The sequence below is a fragment of the Aquila chrysaetos genome, chromosome 9 (genome assembly GCF_900496995.4).
Source record: "Aquila chrysaetos chrysaetos chromosome 9, bAquChr1.4, whole genome shotgun sequence".
Classification (NCBI taxonomy): Eukaryota; Metazoa; Chordata; class Aves; order Accipitriformes; family Accipitridae; genus Aquila; species Aquila chrysaetos.
The window spans coordinates 24,812,014-24,837,792 of record NC_044012.1 but is presented as its reverse complement, the minus strand read 5'-3'; the positions used below and the strand labels follow the sequence as shown (position 1 = coordinate 24,837,792).

The window sequence follows — 25,779 nt, the reverse complement described above, 5'->3', positions numbered from 1 at the left end:
TTTCCAATTTTTTTTTCTTTTCCTTTTTTTTTTTTTTCCTTCTTTTTTTTTACAGTTAAACCGAGGGGAACCAACCAACAGATTAAAACTGTCCCAGCCCCCTCCCTGGGCAGCCCCCCAAAGCTGGGGTGGGGGGGCGAGCTTTGGTAGAGACAGGCTCACCCCCACTGGGGACATCACTGCTGTCTCAGGGGGCTGCACACTGCCCAGCCCTGGGACAGACCAGGACCCCCTGCCCCAGCTGCCTCCTCCCACCCCAAGACAACAAAATAAATAAATAAATCCAGGCAGAGAGTGGGGGGAACATCAGTCCCAAACCACTGCCCACCCCACCCCACCAGCTTGGAGGAGGGGAGGGAGCAACCAGACCCACCCAGCCCCATAAGGCTCCCATGGGAATAGCAGCTCCCCACACCACCCCCAGGTGCCCCCCATCTCGCTGTCCCCAACCCCCCCACAGCCGGATCCTGCCCCCAGCATCTCCTTTGGGAGGGGGCAGAGTTATGGGGTGCTGGGGGGGCCGGGAGGGGCTGGAGCCATTCCCTAACTGTCCAAGGAGCCCCCATCGCCCTCCTTCAGCTCCTGGCTGCTCTCCACCTCCTCGGGAATATCCTGCATCCTCAGGAAATCTATGGGAAAACACCAGGTTAAACCCCCCCTCCCCAGGAACAGCGGGTGCCCAGGACCAGCTCCTGCACCCCCTCCCCAATCCCAGGGACCCACCTCGGGGGCTGGCGGGGGGGGGAGTGGCGGCTCCCCAAACCCTCATCCTCCAGGAGCGCATCCAGGGCATCCTCGCCTTCCCGCAGCCGGTCGGGATCGCCCCCCCGGTAATCCAGCTCCTCCCGGGGGCAGGGGGCGAAGGCAGGGTGGTGGTAGGAGAGGCTGGCGGGGTGGGGGCCGTGGCTCAGCTGCTGAGAGGGAGGTGTGGGGGGGTGGTGAGGTCTGAGCCCCCGTGTCGTTCCCCCCCCCCAGCAACATGCGGGTGCTGAGGCTGAACACACTCGTGTCATGCATGAGTGCATCTTACACACACCCACACACCCACACACACCCCCGCCCACTGCCTCCCGTCACACCAAACACAGGTGCACTGAGGTTGGACCCACTCCTGTCATGCATGAGTGCATCCATCCCCCACCACCACCTTCTGAGGCCCCAAGGCCGGATCAGCTGAGGCTGAACACACTCGTGTCATGCATGAGTACATCTGCTCCCTACCCCAGGCCCCAAACCCAGGTGGGCTGAGGCTGGATGCACTCATGCCATGCATGAACACATCTTTAACCCCCACCACTGCTGGCTCCCTGGACCCCAAACCCAGGTAGGCTGAGGCCGGATGCCCTCATGTCATGCATGAGTACATCTTCCCCCCTTCCCTGCCTCCCCAGACCCCAAAGCTGGATGAGCTGAGGCCAGATGCACTCGTGCCACGCACGAGCACATCTTTTTTTCCCCTACTACCCCCTCCCTGCACCTCTAACCAGACGGGCTGAGGCCAGACGCACTCATGCCATGCATGAGCACATCCTTCATCCCCTGCCTTCCCAGGCCCCCAACCTGGGTGGGCTGAGGCCGGACACACTTGTGCCACGTGTGAGCCCATCCTCCTTACTACCTGGGGCGGTGTGAAGCTGAGATAGAGTGCATCTCCAGCCGGCAGACTCCTCCGCCGTGGATCGGCCCCGCGACGTCCCCGCATGCCACCCTCCTGCCGCAGGACACCCAACTGCCGCCGGGCCTCGTCCAGCTCACGCTCCAGCCGGGCACGCTCCTGCTCGCTGTCCCGCAGCCTTGTCTCTAGGGCTGCCGCTTCCTGCGCCCGCTCCTGGCAGAGCTGCCGGCAGCGGCCCAGCTCCTCCTGCAGCAGCCCGTGTTGCCGCTGCAGCAGTGCCAGCTCCGTGGTACCCGGTTTCTCGCCCGTTCGTGCCGCCGGCTCGGCCGGGGCCGGTTGGGAACAGCGGCGGGATGGCTTCTCTGGACCCTCCTGCAGCTGCAGCTCCAGCAGCGTGTCCTGCTGGCTCACCACCGCCTGCGGGGAGGCGGGCAGGGGTGTGGGCAGGGGGTTGTACGTAGGCAGGAGGATATAGGATGTACGTAGGCAGGGGATGTACGTAGGCAGAGGGCTGCAGGCAGGGCGATGTAGGCAGGGGCGTGCAGGGAGGGGATGTAGGCAGGGGGAATGCAGGCAGGGAGGTGCAGGCACGGGGGTGCAGGCAGGGGGATGTAGGCAGGAGAGTGCAGGGAGGGGGATGTAAGCAGGAAGGATGCAGGCAGGGAGGTGCGGGCAGGGAGGATGCCGGCTTGTCCCCCCCCATCCCCGTCCTCCTCCTCCCCGCAGCATGGTGCCACCAACCTGGAGCCCGTGCAGGAGGGTGTAGAGGTTCACCAGCCGCTGGTTGATCTCCTGGGGAGGAGAGAACGGGATGGTGAACCCCTGGTGAACCAGGGTGGGGAAACTGAGGCACACTGGCACTGCAGGGAGGGAGCCAGGTCTCTCCCCCATCCCATCCCCCCTTACCTCCTGGGGTACCCTCTGCAGGAGCTGGTTGCCATTCCCATCCTACAGAGAGAGAACAGTGACACCACAGTGGCCCCGGCACAGGGTGGGGGTGTCCCACCCGTGTGCCCCCGCACCGCACTCACCCGCTGCCCGGCATCTGAATCCACCCTGCAAAACTCCAGGGAGCCGTTGAAGCTGCCAGTGTCGCCGTCTGCAGGGAGAAGCAGGGGGTGAGCCCCACCGTGGTCTCAGGGGACCCCAAGCCAGGCGCAGCCCCCTTCCCTGGCCAGCACGCGTCCCCTGTCCCCCATCTTACTGCTGGCGCCAGGGCTGGGGCAGCTCTCGGCCTCGGCGAGGTTATTCTGGTCCCGGTCACGTCCAGCACCCGTGAATATCTCCTTCAGGCACTCCACTGTGGGGAAGTGCAGGATGAGCCCCACGCTGCTGGGGGGACCACAGACCAGCCCCGTGCCTCAGTTTCCCCATCTGGAGCATCGCCATCCCGGAGCAACCGTACCTTCCCGGATGGCGTCGTGCATCAGCTTTTCCCCTCGGGAACCCTCAACTGAGTCAGAGTGGAAGAGGGTACGGGGGGCCAGGGTGGGCGAGGGCTCCTCGCAGCCACTGGCCAGGGCCAGCATGTCGGCGAAGAGCCCCACCTTCTCCTCCAGCAGAGCCGTGATCTTCCGATCATGTTGCAGGATACGGTCTGCGGAGCAGGGAGAGGATGAGCAGAGATGGGGGGGGACAAGCAGGGATGGGGGTGATGGGGACTCCTGTGGCAGCAGCACCCACCTTTCAGCTTGCGTAAGGATGCTTCGATCTCTGTCTCGATCAGGGGAAAGTCCTGGCGGCTGGGGCAGCTGGAAGGGATGGGGGGGGCATGGTCAGAGCCGGGACCCCCCAACCCCATCACACCACGTCCACCCTTCCCACCACCCGCATTCTGCCACGGCTCAGGGGACCCAACCCAGAGCTGCGCCCACCTTCCCTCTCCCCATCACCCACCCCGCGGCCATAAGGACCCCCCCAAAAATCTGTCCTCCCCCCCCCATCCCCAGGGCTGACACTCACAGGCTGACCGTCTGCTGGATGACCTTCATCCAGTTGTTGCGGTCGTCGCGGGAGGCGGTGTGGACCTCGTACATCTCTGGCGGTGCCGCGCTGATCAGGAACATCCCCTTCTCCTGGTTGGCAATATCCCGCACAATGAGGTTTTGCAGGGAGATGACAGCTGGCTTGTCCTGCAGGATAGGTGACGGGGTCGGAACACTGTCCCGGTGCTGCTGCAGCCGTCCCAGCTGTGGTGGGGGGCCAGGATGTGGCGGGGGGGGGGGGCGGCATCAGCTCACCAGCATGGGGAAGGTGTATTTCTGGTCCTTCTCTTGCAGGAAGATGAGGACATCTGTCATCAGCAGCACCAGGACATCTGGGAGGGAGCGCAGGGATGTGAGATGCTGGGGTGGGTGCAAGGCAGTGGCGTGTCCCACCCCACAGAGCCCCAGGGCCCCCATCGTCCCTGAGCTGCTCCCAAATTTGTCCATGGAGGGTGAGGGCCTCCTGGCACCCCTGTGCCCTGGCACCCTGCTCCACAGACACCCCCATACCCTAGTACCTCAAGCCCCTGTCACCCTGGTCCCTGGCATCTCCATCCCCAGGTACCTCCAATCCCTTGGTTCCCCCATCTCCTGGCACCTGATACCCTGTCATTGTTATACCCAGGTACCCTCATCCCCTGGCACCCCAGTCCCCCAGCATCCCCAAACGCAGGTACCCTCATCCTCTGCCATCTTCCATCCCTTGGCACTGTGGTCCCTCGCAGTCCCATCCTCAGGTACCTCCAATCCCCTGGTACCCCCACCTCCTGGCACCCTCCTCCCCGAGCATCCCCATGCCCTGGTTCCCCATGCCCTAGCATTCCCATTCCCTGGCACCCTGGTCCCTGGGCATCCCCATGCCCTGGTACCCCCCATCCCATAGCACCATGGTCCCCCACTATCCCCATGCCCCAGTATCCCCATCCCATAGCACCCTGGTCCCCCAGTAACCCTGTGCTCCAGTATCTCCATCCCATAGCACCCTGGTCCCTGGGCATCCCCAGTCCGAGGTACCCCATTCCTTGGCACCCTGGTCTCCCAGTATCCCCATCCCTGGCATCTCCATCCCCAGCATCCTGGTCCCCCCCAGCACCCTGGTCCCCACCTTTGAAGCGCCCAGCCGCCGTCTTCCAGAGCATGCAGCCGCTGTGCACCAGCTTACGCCGCAAGAGCTCATCCTTGCCGAAAACGCCGGCGCGACTCTCCCATGGCAGCTGCACTTTGGCACGGCCATCCACACGCCTGTAGACATCCCACAGCCGTGCGTTCATCTCGCACGTGTGCACCTCCTCGTTGATGGAGGAGATCAGCTCCTTCACCAGCTTCAGTGCTCGCGACAAGTCCACAGAGTCACCCTCGTTGTCTGGGATGAAGGGTTGGGGGGACATGGTCAGGGCTGGAAACCTCCCTCCTGCCACCAGCACAGGCAGCCCCGCCCCATGTTACCCCCTTGCCCCCAGCCCTGTTACCTTTGGAGTTCTTCAGGATGCGCTCGATGAGCACCGGGTACTTGGTGATCCTCTGTGTCACCAGCAAGATGCACTCAGGCACCCCATGACGTCGGAGCAGCGGGGATCGCGTCATCCTCTGGCCGGCCAGAGGGAGGGAGGAAGGAGGGAAGGAAGCACAGGACGCCCCATTAGCAGCGGCTGCCCCCCCCCCAGGCTCATAACCATGCTAAGAGGCATTAGGGAGACACACAGTTGGGGAAACTGAGGCACAGAGTTGACAGAAGAGTCTTTCAGCAGGGCACGAAGCCCAGAGCCTGCAGGGAGACCCTGACACCCATCCTGGGCGTGCCTCTGGAGCCGTGCGGGGATGGGCGCTCACCCGGATGAACTGCTGGAAGCGCTTGTCGCGGGCGAGCAGGTCCTTGTACTCCTTCACGGCTTTGGTGTGCTTGCTGCAGAACTCGGAGTAGGCTTTCTTCAGCTGCTCCGCACTGGCACCCGAAAACTTGGCAGGGGGAGACAAGGGGACGTCAGCGAGCCCGTACAGTGGGGGAGTACAGCACCCCCTGGCTCTGGTGGCCCCACGCCGTCCCCACCTGGTTGACAAGGATGTCCCCCAGCCGGTTGATGACGAAGTTCTTGTTGCTGTCGTGGGCCAGGGACTCCCTGCGACGCTCCAGGAGCTGCGCCAGGAACCGCTCGTGGATCTGGCTCAGCTCGTCCACGCAGGGGAAGATCTTCTGCACCGTGGCCGGATCCACCTGCAGATCCTCCAGCATGGCCTTGCGGAACATGTTGGCCATGATCTTCAGGGTGCGGACGTGGTGCATCTCTGTCTGGATCAGCTCTGCAGTGGGGTGGAATGGGTGAGGGGGGCCAGCCACCACAGCAGGTCCCAGCCTGGCTCTGCGCTGGGGGGACAGCACCTCGCCCTGTCCCCATTGCCTCCGGGTGTCCCTCATCTCTTCATCACCATCCCTGTCCCCATGTCCCCCATCCCTGCATCCCTATCTCTGTGTCCCCTACCCTGACCCTGTGTCCCCTACCCCTGCATCTCAGACCCATCCCTGCGTCCCCACCCCTGTCCCCATGTCCCCCATCCCTGCATCCCCATCTCTGTGTCACTGACACATCACTGTGTCCCTTCCCCTGTCCTTGTGTACCCCACCTCTGCATCTCTGACCTGTCCCTGTGTCCCCATGTCCCCATCTCTGCATTCCCCTCCCTGCACCTCTGACGTGTCTTTGTTCCCTTCCCTGTCCCCGTGACCCGATCTCTTCATCTCTGTCCCTGCATCTCTGACCCACCCCTGTGTCCCCTACGCCACCCCCATGTCCTCCATGTCTGCATCCCCATGCCTGCAGCCCTGACCCATCCCTGCACCCCCTAACCTGTCCCTCACAACTCACCGTTGTACCCCGTCCCCCCGTGTCCCACCGGCCCAGGCCATCCCCACACGGCCGCTCACCGTAGATGACATCCTGGCGCTTCATGACGTCCATCTTGTGCTGCTGCAGGTAGCTGTTGTCTACGGCCAAGCTCCAGGAATCCGCCTCAAAGTCCTTCCCGTCCGTCTCGAAGTCACTCATCAGCTGGTTGAGGATGACATCGGGGCCTGCGCGGGAGGGCGGTGGGAGCCGGGGGCTGGCCCTGGGCCCTGTATCATCCCCCCCCAGCCCCGTGTCCCCCACCCCAGTGGGTCCCCACCTTCGTCGATGAGCGACTCCACAGACAGCGTGCGGTTGCGCATGTTGAGGGAATCTGTGGACTGGGACAGGATCCGCCGAATCCCCAGGGGAGACTCATCATTGAATGTCCTGGAGGGGTGGGACATGATGGTGACACTCTGAGGATGCCCCCAGACACACCCCCCATTCCGCCCCCACCCCAGCTTACCCTGCGATGTTGGTGGTGGAGACGCTCTTGGAGAGGGAGAGGGAGGGTCGGCCACGGCGGGGACCCAGCAGTGTCTGGCGGAAGCTCTCCGAGGGGTAGATAGCCGAATTGGGGCGCTCCCGGATGGCAGCTGAGGTGGGGGGGACACTGGGGGGTCAATGCCATGACCCCCCCGTCACCCCTCAGGCTGCGCACGGCGTCCCCACCACCCACGGGGGACACCCTGATACAGCATCCCCCCCACAGGGACACGTCCCCCAGCCCTCCCGGGGGATGTCCCGAGAGCCGGGAGAGGGACCCAGCCCTACCCCGACACCTTGGTGACAGGCAGCATGGAGGGGGGGGGCCCATCCTCCCCCACCCCCCGACACATCGCACCCCACTCACTTTTATTGCGCAACGAGACCGACTGCAACGCCGAGCTGTTCTTCAGCAGCGCGGCTTTCTGTTGCTGGGGGAGGGAGCGCAGGCATCATGGCGGGTGTCACCATCCCCGTGTTCCCTCCTCCCCCACCCCAAAAAAAAATCTGGAGCGGCTGAGACTGGCCAGCTCATGTCACTTGTCACAGCCGGGCGGGTGCTTACCTTCTGCTTCACCTTAGTGCAGTTGGGCAGCGTGTCCTTGCAGCGGTTGTGGATGGTGACGTTGCAGGCTGGAGGGGGGTGGACGGAGACAGGGAGAGGTGACGGCACGGCCACCCCCGGAGACATCGGGGGACCCTCCCGCCACCCCCATCCCAGGGGAGCAGCCAGTGCCAGAGCGACAGGAGCAGATGCTGGGGGAATCCAGGCGGATGCAGATTACACCAGGCGCTGCCGGAGCTGCAGCTGCCAGGGAGCAGCTGAGCTGCCATGGTGCTACTGAGATCCCCCCCAACCCTGGAGGACACAACACTCTGCACCAGCCCGGTGCCAAAGGCACACTGGCTCCATCCAGCACTGCAGCATCGCCTGCACCGGGGGAGCTGGAAGAAGCTGGCAGTGTCGGCTGCCTTGCTGGGACGTGCCAGGGTGGCACGCCGGCATTTGCCAGGATGCCTCGGAGAAATCATCTCCGTGAGCATCCCTCCTGCTCCACGGCACGAATCCGCGCAAGCCAAACCGGGAGCAACCAGCCTTTTGCAATGGGATTGCCATGCCCACCCGGCAAAGCCGCCCTGGCAAAGCCACCCCGGCAAAGCCGCTGCACCCATTTTGGCTACTCACTGGGGCAGATAAGAGCCTCCTTGGCCGTGATGCTCTTGTTGCAGGCGAAGCACATGGTCATGCCGGAGACAGTGATGGTGGTGAAGAGGTGGCCGTTGGTGTAGCGGGCGTCCTTCTCCTTACCCTCCTTCATCTTCTCCTTCTCCTTGCTCTGCCCAGAGAGATGCGACGGGCGCCTGATGGGGCTGTGGCACGGTGGGCGCCCAGCAGCACCACCCGGCACGGCTCCTGCTTGCTTCGGGATGCGGCTCATGGTTGTGGGAAGCCGGGGGTGACATGGGACCACCCGGTCCCTGGCGATGCTCGGGGGGTCCTGCCACCCTGGGGTGGGGAGGATGGGGAGCCGAGCGGCTGGGGAGAAGCCACCCCGATCGCTCCGCTCGCCCGTGCTTCCCATCATCCCATAACCATGACAACCGGGTGGCTGCGGGAGAAATCCCCCCCGCCCCAGCACATGTCCCCCCCCCAGCACCGCAGCCGCCAGCCCCAATGGGGACAAGATGCGGGGGCTGCAGTGGGGGGGAGGTGACGATGCTCCCCAGCACCCATGGGGGCTGGGGGCATCACCAGAGCATCGCAGCCAGCAGCTCTGCACCTTCCCACCTCCTTTTTTTATCCAAAGTGGATATTTTCACCCTGTTTCCCCCAAAACAGGGGTTTGGAGGCCAGCTGCCCCCCATGGGGATGGTTTTGGGGTCCCCAGTGCTGCTGGTGGCTCGCCATGGTTTTCCCCTCCCAGAAAAGAGGAGCGAGCCGGCGTTATCCCGAGCATCTCAAGGGTGGCCGCTCCTGCCTCGGACACTCCCCCCCCCCCCCCGCCCCGTGCCCTGACCGGCACACAGCAGCCTTTGTCCTGTCCCCCCCCCCCGGCCATGGCACCCAGCCGTGCCTGGCACCGGGGCACGCGCCAAACAGACCCTCTCCACGCCAGCCCCCCCAAAATGATGGCGCTTTGGGTCCCCAATCCCCCTTCCCACAGCTCAGTGATGCCAAAGGGGGTCCTGGTTTCCGTCCCAGCTCCCGAACCCCCCCAGGAAGGTGGGTGAGAGGCCGAGGGCCTCCCCAGGAGGAGCCAGGCAGGTGGGGAAGAAAGTGAGGAAGACCATGGGAGCCAATGGGACACCAGTGGGGCTAAGCAGAGCATCCCACCACCCCATGGTCCCCAGGGAGAGGAGACCCTGGTGGGGGACACACAGCCACTGTCCCTGCTCTGCACTGGGGGGGACACAACAGGGTTCAATCTGGAGCCAGAGGGGGATATTGGGCGCTCACCCGCTTTCCGCAGAGGGGTCTCTCCACCTCCCCATCCGCCGGGAACGGGGCGCAGGAGCAGCAGCACATCCTGGCCCCCCGGCCCCCCCGGCCTCAGCCCCTAGCCCGGCTGGGAGGGAGCAGTGCCTGCCGAGCCTCCAGCCACAACATCTGCCCTGCTCCGCGCCGTGATTGTTCCCGGGCCTTTTTTTTTTGCTTTGCTTTTTTCTTTGCTTTGCCGCGTTTCGCCCCCCCTTCTGCTTTTTTCTATTTTTTTCTGGTTTGTTTTGTTGGGTTTTTTTTTAACTTTTTTGGCCTTTTTTTTTGCTTCCCTTTCTTTTTTCCTTTTTTTCTTTTTTTCATTCCTTTTTTCTTTCCTTTTTTTCCTTTCCTCTTTTTGTCTTTTTTCTTTCCCTTTTTCTTTTTTTTCTTTTTTTTCTTTGCTTTCCTTTTTTTCGACCTTTTTTCCCTGCTTTCCTCTTCTTTCTTTTTTGTTTTTGCCTTCCCCCCCCTTTTTTTTTGCTTTTGTTTCCTCCGCTTTTCTTTCCCTTTCCTCCCCTTTTCTTTCCTTTTTTCCTGCTTTCTTTCCCTTTTCCTCCGCTTTCTTTATTTTTCTCTTTCCTTTTTCTAATTTTGCTTTTTTCTTCCTTCTGTCTTGGTTTTGCCTCCCCGCCTCCGCCCCGGAGGGACCCCGGCCCCGCCGTTCCTCCGGCCCCGGCCGCAGGAAACCGAACCGCCGCCAGACAAAGGCGGGAGGCGATTCCTCTTCCTGCAGCCGCGGCCCCCCCCCACCAGCAGCCCGCCTGGATTTGCTCCCCCACACCGGGTCCCACCCGCCCCGGACCCCCACCCTGCCTAAGTACCCCCAACTCGACCCCACCCATACCCCCACCCTGCAGCACGCCTGGGTCTCCCCCCACCCGGACCCCCACCCTGCAGCACGCCTGGGTCCCCCCCACCCCACAAAGGCCACGCTGGGGGGGAACGACGAGTACAACCGGTGACGGTGCCATAAAACCACACAAGGCTTCAGCATCGCCCCTGGATGCCCTGGAAGTATTTGGGGGGGGCACATGCAGCCCCTTGCCCGTATAGGGAAGGGAGGGTGCATGGGGGTTGGAGGGGGGGCTTTGGGGGCTTGGAGCCCCTCAGGGGTCCAGCTGCCCACCGGGGATAGGAGTGGGGGGCATTGCAGACTGGGACCCTCCGATGGCAGTCCCAAATCCAGCCTGGTGGGGGACAAAGGCCCCCCCTGTGCCCAGCAGGGGGGGCCACATAGGGTCCCTGCTGCCAGTGGGACACCGAGGACATGGCCTGGCATGGCAAGGGGTGACCGGGGGGGGATGGTGACCCCCACCCAGCCCAGACACCTGGATCTGACAGTGGGTTTGGGGGTGTCAAGCTGCACCCCATGGCTGGGGCAGGGGGGGGACGTCGGAGGTGGCAGGACACGAGCCACCACCACCACGTGGCTATAAATACCCTGGGGGGGGAAACAAGCAGCCGTGCCACCACCGCCATCCCCGCGCCCCCCAAAACACACAGGGTGGCTGGGGGTCCCCCCACCCAGCAGTGGATACCCCAATGCAAACAACCCCCAGCATCACCCCCAAACCCAGCAGCAGCCGACACCAAACCCCCAACCTCGGCCAACCCCGCCGGCACAAAAACGGGTTGTTGAGCCAAATCCCGAACACGGGGCACCGTGGCTTCCCTGGGCTGGGGGTTTCGGAGGGTGCCCCTGCATCTGACCTCCCTGGCGCTAACGGGGAGCAGAAAGTTTCTCCACTTTAAATAGAAATTGGGGTGGGTTTTTTTTGGTTTAGGGTGGTTTTTTTTTTTTTCCGGCACCGCGGTGCGACGCCTACGGCGGGTGTATTTCTGCTGGCACCAACACGACTTCGCCCAAGATAGCCGATTTCTTTTCCTGCGTGAGAACACACCCGCACCAACCTCCGGAGCCAAAAAAGTCTGGCCAGCCCCAGGGGGAGTGATTTTGGGGTGATGACAACCCCAGCTGCCCCATGGTCGTGTCCTGTCCCCCCCAAAAAAAGCCACCTGCACCATCACTGCCTCCGTGCCCAGTGCAAAGAGCCGGGAGGGGGGACAGCCCCCTGAAAAAGCAAAGGTCTGACCTGGGTGACGGATCCGATCCCTGAAACAGCGCCACGGAGCTGCATCGGTCCCCTCCTTGTTGGCGACAGTCCCCCCGCCTCACTGGGGACGGTGTGTGTCCCCCCGCCTGCCACCCCGGTGTTGAACAAAGCCAGCGCCGCGCGTGGCAACAAAAGATGCCGCTGCGCCAGGACCGAAACCGCACAGGGATGCCTTTCCCCCCACGAAAAAAGGGGGTGCCCCCCCCCAGCACACAAAAGTCCCATTTTGGCCCCAGATTTGCCCCCTCTGAGGTTTCAAGCTGCCGGAGGAGCAAGGCTGCGGGCTTGGGGGGGGGGGGGGTTCAGCCGGGGGGGTGCAGTGTGGGAGCAGCAGGGTCCCCCCCCTCCACTGTTTTGGGGGGCTCCAAGGTAGACAGCAATGGGGGGGGTGTCCTGCCCTGCCAGGAGTCCCCCCAAAAGTAGGTCCCGCTACAGGATACAGAGTCCCCACAGTTGTAAAGCCGTGGCGAGATGGCGAGGGGGGGGTCCCGCACAGCCCATATGCCACCAGCACATCCCAGCCCGGGGGGGGGGGGGCCCACGGCTCTGTGTGTGTGTGTGTCCCCGCTGCCTTTGATGGGGGGGGGGCATTTCTAAAGCGGTGACAGCTGGCAGCGGGGATGGTGGCTGCTCTCCAAGTGCCTGGTAGCCGGCCTCTCCTTGGGGGGGGGACACAAACACCACCAGCCCCCCCCCCCCCGGCCCAGGGCACGGCCGTGGGTGGGGCAAAACGGGATTTGATGAAACTTTCTTTAAACAAAAACCGCCATTTCCCCCGCTCCGGCCGGCACAGGAACCAACAACCACTTCCCACCCCCCCACCCCGCCCCACCACCACCTCTACCGGCCCCCCCAAAACCCAGACCTCGGGGCTGAACACCCCCCCCCAAACCTCCAACTGCTCCCCAGCCAGCTCAGACCTGACAAACTCGGTGCATGCAAAACCAGTACACGCCACGTGAGCCGGGGGAGTGCCGGCGTTGGGTTCCCCCCTCCCCCGCCACCGAAAATCCCCAGTTTGGGGTAAACTGAGGCAGGGAGAAGGAGTGGAGCTTTGCACGCCTGCCTTGCACACCCACCTGCCTTGCACGCCCGCCTTGCACGCCCGCAGCAGCCGGCAGCGGGAACACAAAGCCCTGCCAAGCGCAGGCAGCGCCCGGCACCAGCTGGGCTCCCCCCCCCTGCCGCCTTGACCCCCCCGCCCCCCATCGTTTCGCCACGCCGGCGATTGCCACATGCCCTGGGCGGCACGACGGCACCCGGGTGTCCCCCCTCTCAGCTCCTTCCTCGCACCCTCGTCAAGTCACGGGCAACGGGGAAACGCTCCCACGGGATGAGAGCACCCCAGCTCTCCGTGCCTCAGTTTCCCCATCATCCAAATGACTGCAGGCCTTTTGTCTCTACCGGGCTGTGGACAATAAAAGCAGGGGGGGGGGTTCCCACCTCGCTCCCACCCCCTCGGCAGGAGGAGAAGGCGACTTCCTCACCCGCCGGGCCGGAGCTGGAGGGTTTCCACGCCACCAAAAGGCCTTTGGCTTCGACAGAAACAAGGCTGACGGGCGAGAGCGATGGAGGAAGTTTGGCGGTTGCTTCGCCGAAGAAGTTGCTGGTGGGATGTTCGGGGGGGTCGCGGTGGTCCCTGCCCGGCGGCGGGGCAGCGGGGCGAGGGTGGCAGGCAGGAGTGCAGGCAGCGGTGCAGGCAGGAAGGTTATTATTGTCTTCCCAGGAGACCCCACTGCACAATGGGGAGCGGCTGCGCTGAGGCTTGTGGAGGATCCTCGCCCACCTCCCTGCGTCCCCCCCCCTCCCTTTGCTACGGACCCCCCCCCCCAAGGTACATAAATCCCCCCCTCCCCTTCCTATGAGCGCCAGTCTGAGCGATCGCCCCATCTCCACGACCCCCCTCCAGCACTCCCTTCCCCCTGGCAGGACCCCAAAAACTGCTCCCCCCAACCCAAGCTGGGTGGGGAAGGGCAGAGCCCCCCCCCCCCCAATTTGGGGGGATGGGGGGGCAGCGACCTCCGCGAAGGCCCCCCCGGGGGGTGGGTTGAACCCCTCTGTGTTAGATGGGGGTGTTCCCACCCCAGCAGAAGCAGGGAAGAGAAATGCCCCCCCCCCAAGGGAGAGGGGCTGGGGGGGACCCCCCACCCCGGGGGGGGCTGCACCGCCCGCCGGGACCCACCTTGGCACGATCGCTCCTCGCCCGGGCCAGGGACTCGATGCGGGACATAATCCGCGGAGCCGCTCCGCTCCTGCCCGCTCCTGCCCGCTCCTGCCTGCAGCTGGGCTCCGCCCCCCCCCCGGGGGGGCGGGTCGCGCTGCCGGTCCCGGCCTCGTGCTGCCCGCGGGCCTTTGTTCGAAACGGGACCAGTTACCCTCAGGATCGGGCCCTGGGCGGAGACCGGCAGCCTGGGAAGGGTCACTCCGGAGTCACTCCGGATCCGGTCACAGCTGCTGGGAACGGGCAAACCCAGCATTGCTCTGGAGCCGGCCCGTTGGAGCTGCTCTGGATCACACCGGAGCATCCCTGGATCAGTGTCCCAACGTCCAGCCCTTGCTCTCCTGCCTCAGTTTCCCCTTCCCACGCCTTTGGGGAGCAGGACCCATCCAGTGCCCGCAGCCTTCCTGGGGCGACACCAGGGCTGGAAGCCCCAAAAGAAGAAGAAAATCCCATGGGATTCCAATCCCCCATCACCCGGCCACCATGGGACTCCCCAACCCCCCCCCCAGAACCCCAAACACCCCTAAAGCGCAGTTTTGGGGTGAAGCGCGAATCCTGTCCCTAGTCGTGGGCCTGGTGCAACCTTTTTCCTCCATTTTGGGGCTTTTATCTCCCAAATGGAGCAAATCGATGCCAGATCCTGCCCCTGGCAAGGTGCTCTGGTGGTGCTGACACTTCCCGCCAGCTTTTGGGATGGGGGGGACAGAAAAAGCCACTTTCCCATCTAGATCCCCAGCGACAGAAAGTTGGGCTGAAGGCAATATTTCAGAAAAATTTTGCTTTTTTCCCTTAAAACACCAGCTTCAGAGAGAACCCCAGCACCAGGAGCTGGGCTAAACTCAACCTGGCTAAACACCAACTCGCTGGCTGGGAGAAGCCAGGATTTATCAGATTTATCCCATTCACTGCCAGAGATAACACTACCAAAGTTGCCAGGAGAACCAAGGCACCGAGACGGCTCCAAGTCCCGGCAGAGTGCAGGGCTGCGGCCAAGGGGAGGCTTTTCGGGGACCCTGTCCCCCAAGCATCACCTGGCGAGCCCTGGGGCAAAGCCACCCACTCCGCTGCCGGGTCCCATGGGTGCAAACAACTTAAGCAAATAAATGTCCCTTTTTCGCCCTGCTTCCGAGCCTGGCTGCATTTGATGCTTACCAACGGGATGCGGACAAAGCCACGTGGGCAACCAGGAGAGATGCCGGCGGCTTTCAGCTTAATGAATAACCATGAAAAGCTACCAATGTTGCCGAGAGGTGACACTGCTCTCTATGAGCTGCCTCGACTTCCATGCAGAAATCATTGCCAGCGGCAAAGGAAACGGCATGGCGGTGCCGAATCCGGCCCTGCCAAACCCCGCGGGAAATGGGTGGGATGTACCCACGCAGGGTGGGATGCACCCACGCGGGCAGAAGAAAAGTTGGGAGCTGGAGCGGAGCCATCAGGAAAATACAGCCAACGACCCCAAAGCAGGCGGCAGCTCCAGCCGGAACAGTTTATTGAAGGGCAGCCGCGGCCGTTAACCCAGTGCAGGCTTGTTCCTGGGCAGGGGCCCTGCTGCCAAGGCCGGGTTTTAATTAAATTGCGGTCCCAAAAGCAGAAGCAAACCTTTGCGAGGCAACCCCGAGCATTGGGACGGGGGGGAGACGTGGTCGTGCTCCTCCTTTGACCCAGAGCCTAATTCCTAGTTTCTTATTTCCTCCCTGGGTACAAACTCCTCCGGCCGGGGTTTGCTTCTGCTTCCCCCTCCCTGGCTGTAACCCTAAAACAGCCCCAAAACCGACGGAAGGAAACCCCAAACAGGCACCCGGCCACCCCAGCACAGGATGTGGATGGCGGGGAGGCTCTGCTGGCACCCATGGCAGGGTCTGGTGCTTTTGGGGGGAGGGGGCTGGTGCCTCTCCCCGCGTGGCAGGGCCGGATCCAAGCACTGGAAAGCCCCGCGGTGCTGCAAGCATCACGTGGGGGGAAAGGGCGAAGGGGGAAGCGGCAGCGATTCAGCCATAAAAAGTCAGGAAGCGAAGAGATGGGGGTGCTCCGGTTGCAGAGGGCACCCTCGCAGCCCCTGGGAGGGGGCGAAGCCACGTGGTTCCCCGGCCACAAGGCTGGACTCACGCCAGCACCAGCCCCTCGCCAAAACCACCGACGGGCATCGCCGCAGGGACGCGACCACCCCACAGCATCGCAGGTGCCTGTTCCTGGGGTCCCCCCTCTCGCCGTGCCCCGCAGGCCCCCAAAATCACCCAGTCCATCCCCGGCGAGGGCAGGAGCCGAGCCAGTGGCGTCAGGTGCTGGGGCGAGACCCGCAACAACAACGATGCCCCGGGACCCCCGCGGGACCCCCGTGCCTGAGTCGTTCCCATGACTCACCCTGGGCCCAGGATGGCCGTACATGGCTGGGGCTCCCCAGGGAAGGGACCGTGCCGAGTACCCGAGGCAGCGGCGAACTCGGCCTTGGCGGCTGGGATTATTATTTCTTCCTGAAATAGCACAGTCCCTCCCCTCCGCGGCCTCCCCGCTCCCCACAGCCGCTTCCCGGCCAGTGCCCAGCGCTCCAAAACCCCCACATGGCTCCAGCTTGTCCCACCTCAAAGTGGCACTGGGTGCTCTCTGCTGCCCGCAGACCTCTCGGGGTCCCCTCTATCGGGGTCCCCTCTGTTGGGGTCTCCTCTATCGGGGCCACCCCCAACCGACATTGCCAATCGAGCCCCAGTGCCTCCCTCCTGCAGTGCCCCAGGACCCCAGGGACCCATCCCTGCCGCAGCCTCTGCTTGGGACCCCCCCAAGCTACGAGCACCCACATGACTCAGGACCTGTTCCCCCCCCGCCATGGGGATGGCGCTGCCTTGGCCGGTACCATCCCCGTGCCACCAGCACCGTAGAGACCATGTTGGGGTGCCTCTGCTGTGTACCCCCCTGCAGCGATGCTGGGATGGGTGCCCCACAGCCCCCCACACCCCAATCCCCCCTATCTGCCTGATGCAATCGCCACATGCATGGCTCGATGTCCCACTGCCTCAGCCAGGATCAACCCCCTTTCCCCATCCATCCACCCATGGATCCGGACCACCACCAGTGCTCCCAGCCTTCAAAGACCCTTCTCCCTTCCCAGAGATTTTATAGGACAAACTTTGCTAAGCCGAGACTTGGCAAGAGCCTGGCCTTGAGCAGCGTTTTCCTCCTGCTAAACAAAAAAAATAATAATAATAAATCCTGGATTTAAAACCATGTGCAGCCCCAGTTCAGCACCCAGCAGGGTGGGACGAGGACGGAGCCGTCCTGACCACGGGGTCCGGACTGTGCTGCTATCCCGGGGTGGGTTTTGGCCCATCAGCTGCAGCACTGGGGGGGGGGGGGGGAGCGTGGCCCTGTGATGATGTTAACAGCTGGCCGCTAATCCGGCTGGCCGCTGCCCGGCAGGGAGGAGGCAGGATGAGATCAGGGGCTGGGGCGGATTAATGGCTTCGCATGGCGGTAAATCACAACCTTGGGGGGCCGTCTCGGGGGGGGGGGAGGTGGGCTTCGCCCCCGAGAAGTGGGTAGCAGGGGGTGGACGACAAGGCCACGAGGACATAAAGCCATCGGTGGCCCCTGTGTCCCCAAGATGCTGCGAGCACTGCTGTGCCTCAGTTTCGCCTTAAGCTCCTGGTACCATGGGAGGGAGCAGTGGTGGCTGGGGAGGACCCCCCCCCCCATGCCCCCTCGCTGCCCCATGGCCACCCAGAGTCAACCAAAGCATTCTGGCACCCTACGAGCAGGCATCACCTCCCAATGAGAAGTAGGGAAACTGAGGCACAGGAGGGCTCAGCAGGGTCCTGCCACCTTCTGAGCTGGGAAGGAGCTGGAGAAAAATATCCTAAGTGAAGGAATTGCTCCAGGAAGCCGCTGAGATGGAGCGGAGGGGCCTGGGGGAGGGCATGCGGTCAGTGAGCTCAGCACACAAACAAGCGCGCCTGCCGCCAGGAAAAGCCTAATTTCCTCGACCGTGGCGAGGGCCGAGCCCAGCGAGCCCCGGCGAGGACCGTCCCCCACCCCGCAGTGGGCAGGGGTCCCCATATGGCCCCCCACCTCGCTGCCGGGGGAGAGCAGCTTTGCCACTGGTGCCCACCGCCATCCTGGGCACACTGTTGGCACTCGCCATCCGGCGCTCTCCCCAGGGGCTCCGCATGTACCGTAATGGTGTGAACATGGGGACAGGGACAGGGGGGCAATGGCAGCGCCACCGAAACCGCATCACCAGTGCCTGGGCAGGATCCAGTACCTGCTGGGCAAGTGCCTCCTTCCTCGGTCTCCTTCCCCAAGATTTTTGGGGGGTTTTCCCCCTCTTTAGATCCCAAAGTATGAAAACTAATGACGGACGGTGCCAGGCAGGAGAGGGGAAACTGAGGCGCAGCTTCCCCAAAGGGCAGAGCATCAAACGAACTGCCCCCCCCCCCCACCCCAACCCCATCGTCACGTTTCGGGGAGGGAATCGCCCTGTCACCCCCCTCTGCTCCCCCCCTCCCTACCTTCGTCTTCCCTGTCATCCTCTTGATGAAGCTGAGGGTCCGGCCCAGGGGGGTCTCTTCCCAGCTCTGGCTCCCCGCCTCCCCCGCCAGCTGCCCGCAGCTCCCGGCACTGAAGCTGCAGGAGACGGAGGATCCAGCCTGGACAATCCCTCTCTGTCCCTGGCCTCTGCGGGGCCGGGAAATAGGGAGGAGCGAGCTCAGCCGCCCCGGCCCCCCGGCTTCTCCGGGGTGGCTGCTCCACTCCCAGCTGGGACGAGCACAGAGCCCTTTCTGTTCGCCCCAAGGCCCGTGGGGTGCGGAGATGACACCCCCCACCCCCACCCAGGCTGGTGGCTATGTCCCCTCCTTGGTGACCACCCCCCCCAATACCGTGTCACCTGTCCCATAATTTGGGGAGCAGGGTGGTGGTCCCGGTTTGTATGGTTGCAGCTGTGGGTGCAACCCCAAGGTTGTGGGGTGCTACAGGCAGGGACCCCCCACTTTCCTGGGTGATCCTGCTCAGGACTGGCCCTGGTTCCTTGGGGACACCCTCGGTGGGTGACAAGCCACCCTCAGTGGGGCACAAGCCCTGCTCCCAACCTGTCCCTGGGGGCACGGGCAGGGGGGGTGGCTGCAGGGTGCACGGGCCATGCAGCACCATCCTTTTTGGCAAAGTGGTTCAGGGCCAGCTTGTCCCTATCCTTGTCCCTGTCCCTGTCCCTGTCCTCGCTCGTCCCCTGTGGGGCTCCCAGCCAGCCCTGGGCACGATGATGCCCAGGAACAACCGCCCTAATGAAGATGGGAATGGGCTGTGACAGGCGCCGGGGACAGAGGGGGGCCCGTGCTGCCGGCACAATGCCGTGCCAGGAGGAGGGCCTGGCACCCTGGGGACGGGGAGGGGGACACCATCCCCTCCAGCCGGTTAGTCCCTGGGGGTTTGCTCCTGCTGACCCCGATGCTGGGAGTGAGTGAAGTGTGTCAGGTCTCAGCCTGACCCCGTTGCATGTAGCTGCCCCGTTCCCTCTCTGCAGCCACAAGCAAAAAAAAAAAAAAAAAATCCCTACTTGGGCCAATATTTTCATCTCTAAATCTCCCCTCGGGGCTCTCTGGTCCCTGAGCTGCCTTATTCACACCCCGGCACAGGGGTACAACGTGCACCCCCAGCCCCGTGGCCGTGTCCCCCCCACCCCGACTCACCCATTGACCAGGCTCTGCTGGGAGGCGAAAGGGGAAATTTCTGCAACAGCAAAAGAAAGATGAATTAAAAGAGGGGCTGAAGCACAGCGAGAGAAGCCAGCTCTTTTGGTTGGTGAAGCGTCTGCCGTGGTCCGGGGCTGCCATGGAGGCGGGGAGATGAGAAATAATTAACTTTGGCGGCAGTGCCATCGATTTTAGGTTGTTATTAGGGAGGTTTGAGCAGGCATGGGGATGCAGCGCCGGGGGGGTGCGACGTGGGGGCCATCACCCCAGTCCTGCCCAGGGGGACGTGGGTGCTGCTACTCACCATCTGCGTCGGGGAAGCTGTCGATGACGCTGAGCGATGCTGATTTGGAGAGGGCACAGCCGCCGGCGTTCTGCCTGGCCCAGCATGCTGGCAGCCTCCGTGCATCCTCCTGCCAGCAGTGACAGGGTTGGCACCAGGGCCACTGGCTCCTGTCACTGCGACCCTCTACCTGCCTTTTAGCAGGGCCCAGCGGGTGGCACAGGGCAGCTGCTGGTCCCCAGGATGGCACACCCAGGCTCATACCGGTGCTGGAGGGTCCCCGGGCTTGTGGCCCATCTGTTTTCCCCTCCCCACCACTGATCCCCAAAATGAAGCTGCTCCCAGAGGATAACACAGCTTGGGCAGGAGCATCCTGGTCTCAGGATGATGGCAAAGCCACCTAGGCTGGGGCTTTCCTGGGGACCCATCGTGATCCCCTCTCCTGGGTTCCCCTGCCCTCACCCAGGCTCAGCCCCTGAGTCCATCCCCCAGCTGCAGGTGGGTGCTGGGTGACAGGACACCCGGGGATGGCAAGAAGAAGAGGATGAGGAGGAGGAGGGGGCTCCTACCTGCGCCTGCTGCACGTCGGCCTCATCCTCCTCGTCCTGGGAGAGCAGGGACTCCAGGTCGTCATTGCTGTGGATGAGGGGGGTTCGCCGGGGGTCCCGCTGGTGCCGCCCCAGCCCATCCAGCTGCTCCGTGCTGGAGTCGATGTCGACAGGGCTCAGCCCTTTGAGACTCACGCTGCGATGGGGACAGGGGGGACCCTGAGCTGAGGGGGGACACACCACCAAACCGGGACTCCCATCCCCATGGCGTGAGCCTTGCTCTAGCACCCGGCTTTCAGGGCATCCCCCACCGGGTCGGGGCAAGGGATGCTCATCCCTGGGGGGCACCCAGGGATGCTGCATGGAGGACCCCGACCCCTGGATCAGGGGGGCTCGGGAGCAGCAGTGCGAGGTCACAGAAGAGGGGACGGCTGCAGGGCTGGGATGGGGACACAGGGCAGGTCACCGTTACCTGAGCTGGTCGTAGCCGGGGACCCCACGCAGCTCCTTGCCCGGCTCCCAGCTGTGCCGGCGGAAGGGGTCCCGGGAGCGGATGGAGGTCCGGAGGGCACAGGATCGCCACAGTGGCACCCCCCGAAAGTGGTCTTCATCCTCATCCTCCTCTTCCCAGCCAACCTCGGTGCTGGCGCTGGGTGCGGTGACGGGCTCCAGGGCCGACATGCAGCGTCGCTTCTGACCCGGGACCCCGCAGAGGGCGCCTTCGCAGGGACCCAGGAAGATGTCGGGACCATCCATGCTGTGCTCAGGGCCGGATGCTGCAGGAGAGAGGAGCGGAGGCGTCGGGGGTGGCCAGCCCAGCCTTGGCGCAGGGCTTGAAACGAGTTAGGGGGGTCTCAGCTGAGCTCTGCAGACCCCCCCAGCTCCCCCAGATTGCTTTTACGGCCACTTTTGAAGCTTTAAACAGCCAGTAAAGCTTATGATGGCCATAAAGACGAGCTGCCCTTCCTGGCCGAGTCCCCCCAACCCTGGCACTGACCTTGCTGAGCCCCATGCACTGCGCGGGGTCCCCCGACCCTGCAGCGGTGGCGCCTAGATGGAGAGGGTTGCCGGCCCCCCTGGCCCCCAGCCCTGCACAAACACAGCCGGCGGGCTGCGGCTGGCAGGAACACACAGAAACACCCACTCGAGGCCGAGCACAGCCCCGCACCTCGCTGCCGGTTACTCATTAAGCGCCCAGGAATTTGGCTGGGATGAGAGTGGCTCCTTGCCAGCTTGGCCAGGGGGGCCTGAGCAGTGATGGGGTCCCACCACCCCAGGATGATCCTGCAAGGATGCAGCCAGTCCGCCTGGGCACAAAACCCCCAAATTTCCACCTCCCTGGGGTGATACAACTCCCCTGCAGTAGCCATCCCTTGGGGGAGGATGTTCAAGTTGCTTTGCAGTCGCTCAGGGACCTGGATTTAGTCTGGTGGCATCTGGCCCCTGCATGTGCTGGTCCCAGCGTGGCAGCAGGATGGGACCTGAGGAAGTTTCAGGATGGGACCTGGCGAGGTTTTAGCCTGGCTGTGCCCCCCCCCGCAAAAGGCCACACCAGGCTGGGGAAGCCCCCGAGCATCCCGACACCCCCTGAGCATCCCAACGCCCCGAGATGCCCGGGCTGCCCGCACCAAGCAGCTACAAAAGCTCTTAAAAAAAGACTGATGTGGGGTGCAACTTTTACCCCACCCCCAAACCCAGCTCCCCATCATGCCTGGTCCCTCCATCTCGCAGCAGTATCAGTACAGTGTTGCTAGCCCTGTCTGGACCACATTATGCCTCTATTAAGCAAAAAACCCTTCTCCTGCTGCTGTTAGCGAGATGAAGCCAGGGCTGCAAACCACAGCGGAGCCCCCCTAGTCCCTGTGATCCAGCCCACTGCTCCGGTCCACGCTGCCCACACCTGCCCATAATCCCAAAATCCTGACACCAATGGCCATGCTGGTGCCCGAGTCATGTCCCAGGGCCGGCACATCCTCCCCTGGCACTGCCCAGCCCCGACTCACCCTGCTGCGCCTGAGCCCCATGGGCAGCTCTCCCCCCCACGGCCAGCCCCGGTTGGGACAGGGAGGGAAATGGGATGAGCTCAGCTGCTTTCCTGTTTTTACATTCCCAGACCAGTCAGCTGATTAAAAAAACCCACTTTCCTCCACGTCTGCCCATCATCTGCCCTTCGATCTGCCCAGGACCAGACCAGAACAAGTGAGCAGCTTTGCCGTAAATACAGAAGAATAAATAAATAGCAAAGATAGTGTCCATTGCTCGGTGGCACTTCCGCCACTGATAAGCACGGCTCTCCCTGAAAGCACACAAGGCAACCTGGTGATTTATGGGCTCCCAGACTCATACAGGTGTTGGTGCCCAGAAAAGCAATCTGGATGCCCAGGAGCTTCCTGGTTTAGTGCCGGAAAACAGCTGGGGATCTTGGGGTGTAAACCCAACCTCCTGAACAGGGAGCTGGCAGGACAAGGGATGGGATCCTGAAGCAGCATCACAGCAGAGCAGCATCCCCCAAATCAAATCCCGACCCTGCGGGCAACCCTCCAGTCTCAGCACTCCCTGCCATCGCTTGCCCCCCTCCAGTCTACTCCAGTGCCCCAGGGTGCACCCCTCCACCCCCAACAAGTCAAATCAACCCCATTTACTACCCATTGGTGCTGGGACACCGGCAGCAGCTTCCCACCAGTACGGCTCTCCCAGGCAGAGCACCATGGCATTACCCTGCTGGGTGCCCAGATGCATCGGTGAGAGATGGGCTCCTCTGGCCAGGAGTCACTAACTCCCCGCAGTGCTAGAAGCCGGGCACCAAGCTGGCCTTAAGGTCCGTGTTTGTATTTCAACTCCCCCCAAAACGTCGGTGAGCACTAGCTGGAGAGCAGCAGCTAGGAGGCTGGGGATCGTGTTACCTGAGGGCTGTGCTCAGCTCCATGGGCTTCGGGTGACCGTGGCATGATAGCTCAGCCCAGCCAGGGAAGAGGGACTTGGGGGAGATACCCCCACCCAGCCCCTCTGCTCCAGGCTGAGAACGGCCAACATTCATCACTGGAGTGCATGGACAGGAGTTGGGACTGCACCAGGCTCCTCCAGCCCCACCGCCTGTTCCAGGCCAGCACCAGGTCCTGGGGACATGTCCCCAGTCACCCTGGGTGCCAGGCAGACTGGAGGGGAATGAGTGCCACAGTGCACCCAGCCTGCACTTCCAGACAGCTCTGCCAGCACTTTGGAACCAGCCGGAGCAGGAAGTGCCAGACTGGAGTCATGGCTCCCAGGGAAAGAAGCAAGAAGCAAGGTCTTCCTCCTAAAAGCCATTCCAACCTGATGCCATGGAGGGGTCTGTCCTCTGCTGAGGACCCACAGGAGCAGGTAGAGGGCAAACCCATCCCTGCACCAGGCAGTACACGGGTGTAAGCACGTTGCCCCCAATTTCTTTCCAGGCAGAGCTGGATTCCCCAGCACTGGCGAGCATTAACTGCCGGCCACCAGTTTTCTAGGCAGCTGGAGGGTGCTTGTGCCGGCCACCACTGCTGGATGGGGAAACTGAGGACCACAGGGATGAGGGACTGGCTCAAGGGTCACAACAGCGACCTTTGGGTCAAACCCTGTCAGCACCCCGGAGGGAGCGCAGAAGGTGGGACCCAGGCCTCCTGTCCCTGCAGTCCCACAGGAGCAGCCATAGCCCAGGGCAAAGGGCAGGGAAGATGCTGGTGAGTGGCTAGGGAGGGGACGAAACAAAGGGGTTGCAGTGGGCGAGACGGGTGCTACAGCACCCATGAGAGGGGACGGTGGCTGCTGAGTGGGTCAGGTCACCCCCCAGGTCACCCCAGGGCTGCAAGGGACATACCTGTTGGTGATGGGGCGGGTGGGCCCCATGGGACCCCGGTCCTGGCAGCGATGCCCTATGCCTGCTGGGTACCAGCCCTGCTCCAGCTCCCCAGCTGGGTGCTCTCCTCCTCCCCCTCCGTCCCTGCCTCTTTCACACACAAAATAAACCAGGAACCACTTGGCAAATCAGATCCTTTTCCCTGTTAACCCTTTGCCCTGCATCAACACAGATATGCCGCACCATCCTCGCCAGCGGACAGATGGACACATACCCCCATTGTCATGGGGCACCCCAAATTCAGCCTTGCTCCCCATTTGTCTCCTCCCTTACCCATCAGCTGCAGCTCCACGCTGGGCTGTGGGTACCCTCAGCACAGAGCAGCCCTCTTATTTCCCACTCTGTCAGTTTTTAGGGTCCAAGAACAGCCTTAGGGTCCCCCTCAGGGTCTGAATTGCCCCTTCCTGACTCCTGGGAGTCCTTCCCGCAGCAGCCGGTGGGAGTTATAGATAATCCATCACCGGTTGTAGCAACAGACAGGATCTGGGAAAGCCCAAGGCACCATAGGGCAAGAAGCATTACTCTGTGCCTCAGTTTCCCCATCTCCCAAAGGTGGGGATTTCTTTCCCCCAGGTAGCTTTGGCACAGTGCAGTCGCACTTTTCTAACCCCACGCAACTTGCTGCCGGCTCAGGGCTAAGATCTAAGCAACTGATACGGGTGCAGAGAGCTGGTCAGGGGGCAGAGCAGGGCGCCCACAAGCTGCGATAAGGGCAGGGCAAGCGGAGGTGACTCAGGCTCACTGCAGCGTCACGCTGCCCACACAGCACTGGCTGTCGTGGGGCTGAACCCCGTCCGCTCCCCACCGCCATGGGGCTGAACCCCGTCCACACCAGCTCCACGTTAACCCTTCGCACAGGACTCCGGGTGCAGCGAGCCACCAAGAGATGCCGGAAGGATTACGCACCTTGGACAAACCCAGCACATCCGGATGCAGGAGGGATTTCATTTCCTGGGAAAAGCCACCATGAAATGAAGCAGCCACAGACAGAGCAAACCGTTCCTGTGCGAGAGGCACCTGCGAGCGATAAACACCCCAGTGCGTTTAATCCCCATCTGCCAGCAGTGGCCTGGAGGTTTTGAAAAGCTCTGGCACCCTTTGTTGGAGGTGTCCTGGCGCCACTGTCACATGAAGCATCCGTTCAACAGAAAATAAGGAAAATAAATAAATGTCCTCTCACCGCGCATGGGCTAGGCTGTGTCCCCGGTCCCCCACCCTGGAGCCAGCCTGCCCCTTGGCACCGGCTCTCTGCTTGACATTCCTCAGGCTAAAGATTTAGCCTGCGAGGAACATGTTTGTTTTAAATAAACAGGTGGCACCGGGGACCTTTGTGCAGCTTTCGGGAGAGTGGTGCCAGGAGGTGATGCCTACCTGGAGCACCCAGGTCCAGATCTGGCACAGCTCGGTTGTGTCCTGCCCTGCCCCACAGAGAGAGAAACTGCAGTGGCCAGGCTGCAGAACAAGCTCCAAATTTTTTTCTGAAACCATCAGGATTTTAGTTGGATTACTATCCTGGGCTTGGGATCAGGGAACAAGCCTTTTCCCAGCTCATGCACTGGTTTGGGGGCTGTCCAGAAGCTCAGCAGCCATTTCAGCTCCTGGTTTTCAA

The 25,779-nt window shown here is 62.9% G+C and overlaps 1 protein-coding gene across 6 annotated transcripts; it reads right to left on the bottom strand.

Moving 5' to 3' along the window:
* Positions 1–38: 38 nt before the first annotated feature.
* Positions 39–25,099, bottom strand: ARHGEF2 (Rho/Rac guanine nucleotide exchange factor 2). 6 transcript variants are annotated; one of them, XM_030025297.2, is made up of 27 exons: positions 25,077–25,099; positions 20,766–21,069; positions 20,315–20,489; positions 19,767–19,875; positions 19,460–19,499; positions 18,284–18,398; positions 8,154–8,304; positions 7,533–7,600; positions 7,335–7,398; positions 6,948–7,077; positions 6,759–6,868; positions 6,520–6,666; positions 5,648–5,898; positions 5,431–5,556; positions 5,070–5,187; positions 4,706–4,963; positions 3,856–3,932; positions 3,578–3,747; positions 3,299–3,366; positions 3,021–3,212; positions 2,820–2,915; positions 2,647–2,714; positions 2,522–2,563; positions 2,357–2,407; positions 1,619–2,032; positions 724–914; positions 39–629 (listed from the first exon to the last, which is right to left on the bottom strand). In XM_030025297.2, the coding sequence occupies exons 2-27, from the start codon at positions 21,047–21,049 to the stop codon at positions 188–190; spliced, it is 3,957 nt and encodes a 1,318-aa protein (XP_029881157.1). In that variant the 5' UTR covers positions 21,050–21,069; positions 25,077–25,099; the 3' UTR covers positions 39–187. The 6 variants fall into 6 exon arrangements, with proteins under 6 accessions (XP_029881157.1, XP_029881161.1, XP_029881162.1 ...); XM_030025301.2 differs by lacking the exons at positions 18,284–18,398; positions 19,460–19,499; positions 19,767–19,875; ... (1 more) ...; positions 20,766–21,069; positions 25,077–25,099 and adding exons at positions 13,004–13,295; positions 13,743–13,865; XM_030025302.2 differs by lacking the exons at positions 18,284–18,398; positions 19,460–19,499; positions 19,767–19,875; ... (1 more) ...; positions 20,766–21,069; positions 25,077–25,099 and adding exons at positions 13,048–13,295; positions 13,743–13,865.
* Positions 25,100–25,779: the final 680 nt, after the last annotated feature.

Coding starts and splice junctions, on each gene's coding strand:
- ARHGEF2 (XM_030025297.2), bottom strand. CDS start 21,049: ATGGATGGTCCCGACATCTTCCTGGGTCCCTGCGAAGGCGCCCTCTGC. Junction 20,490..20,765: donor CCCGGCTACGACCAGCTCAG/GTAACGGTGACC, acceptor TCCCCATCGCAG/CGTGAGTCTCAAAGGGCTGA. Junction 3,213..3,298: donor ATCCTTACGCAAGCTGAAAG/GTGGGTGCTGCT, acceptor CCTGCTCCGCAG/ACCGTATCCTGCAACATGAT.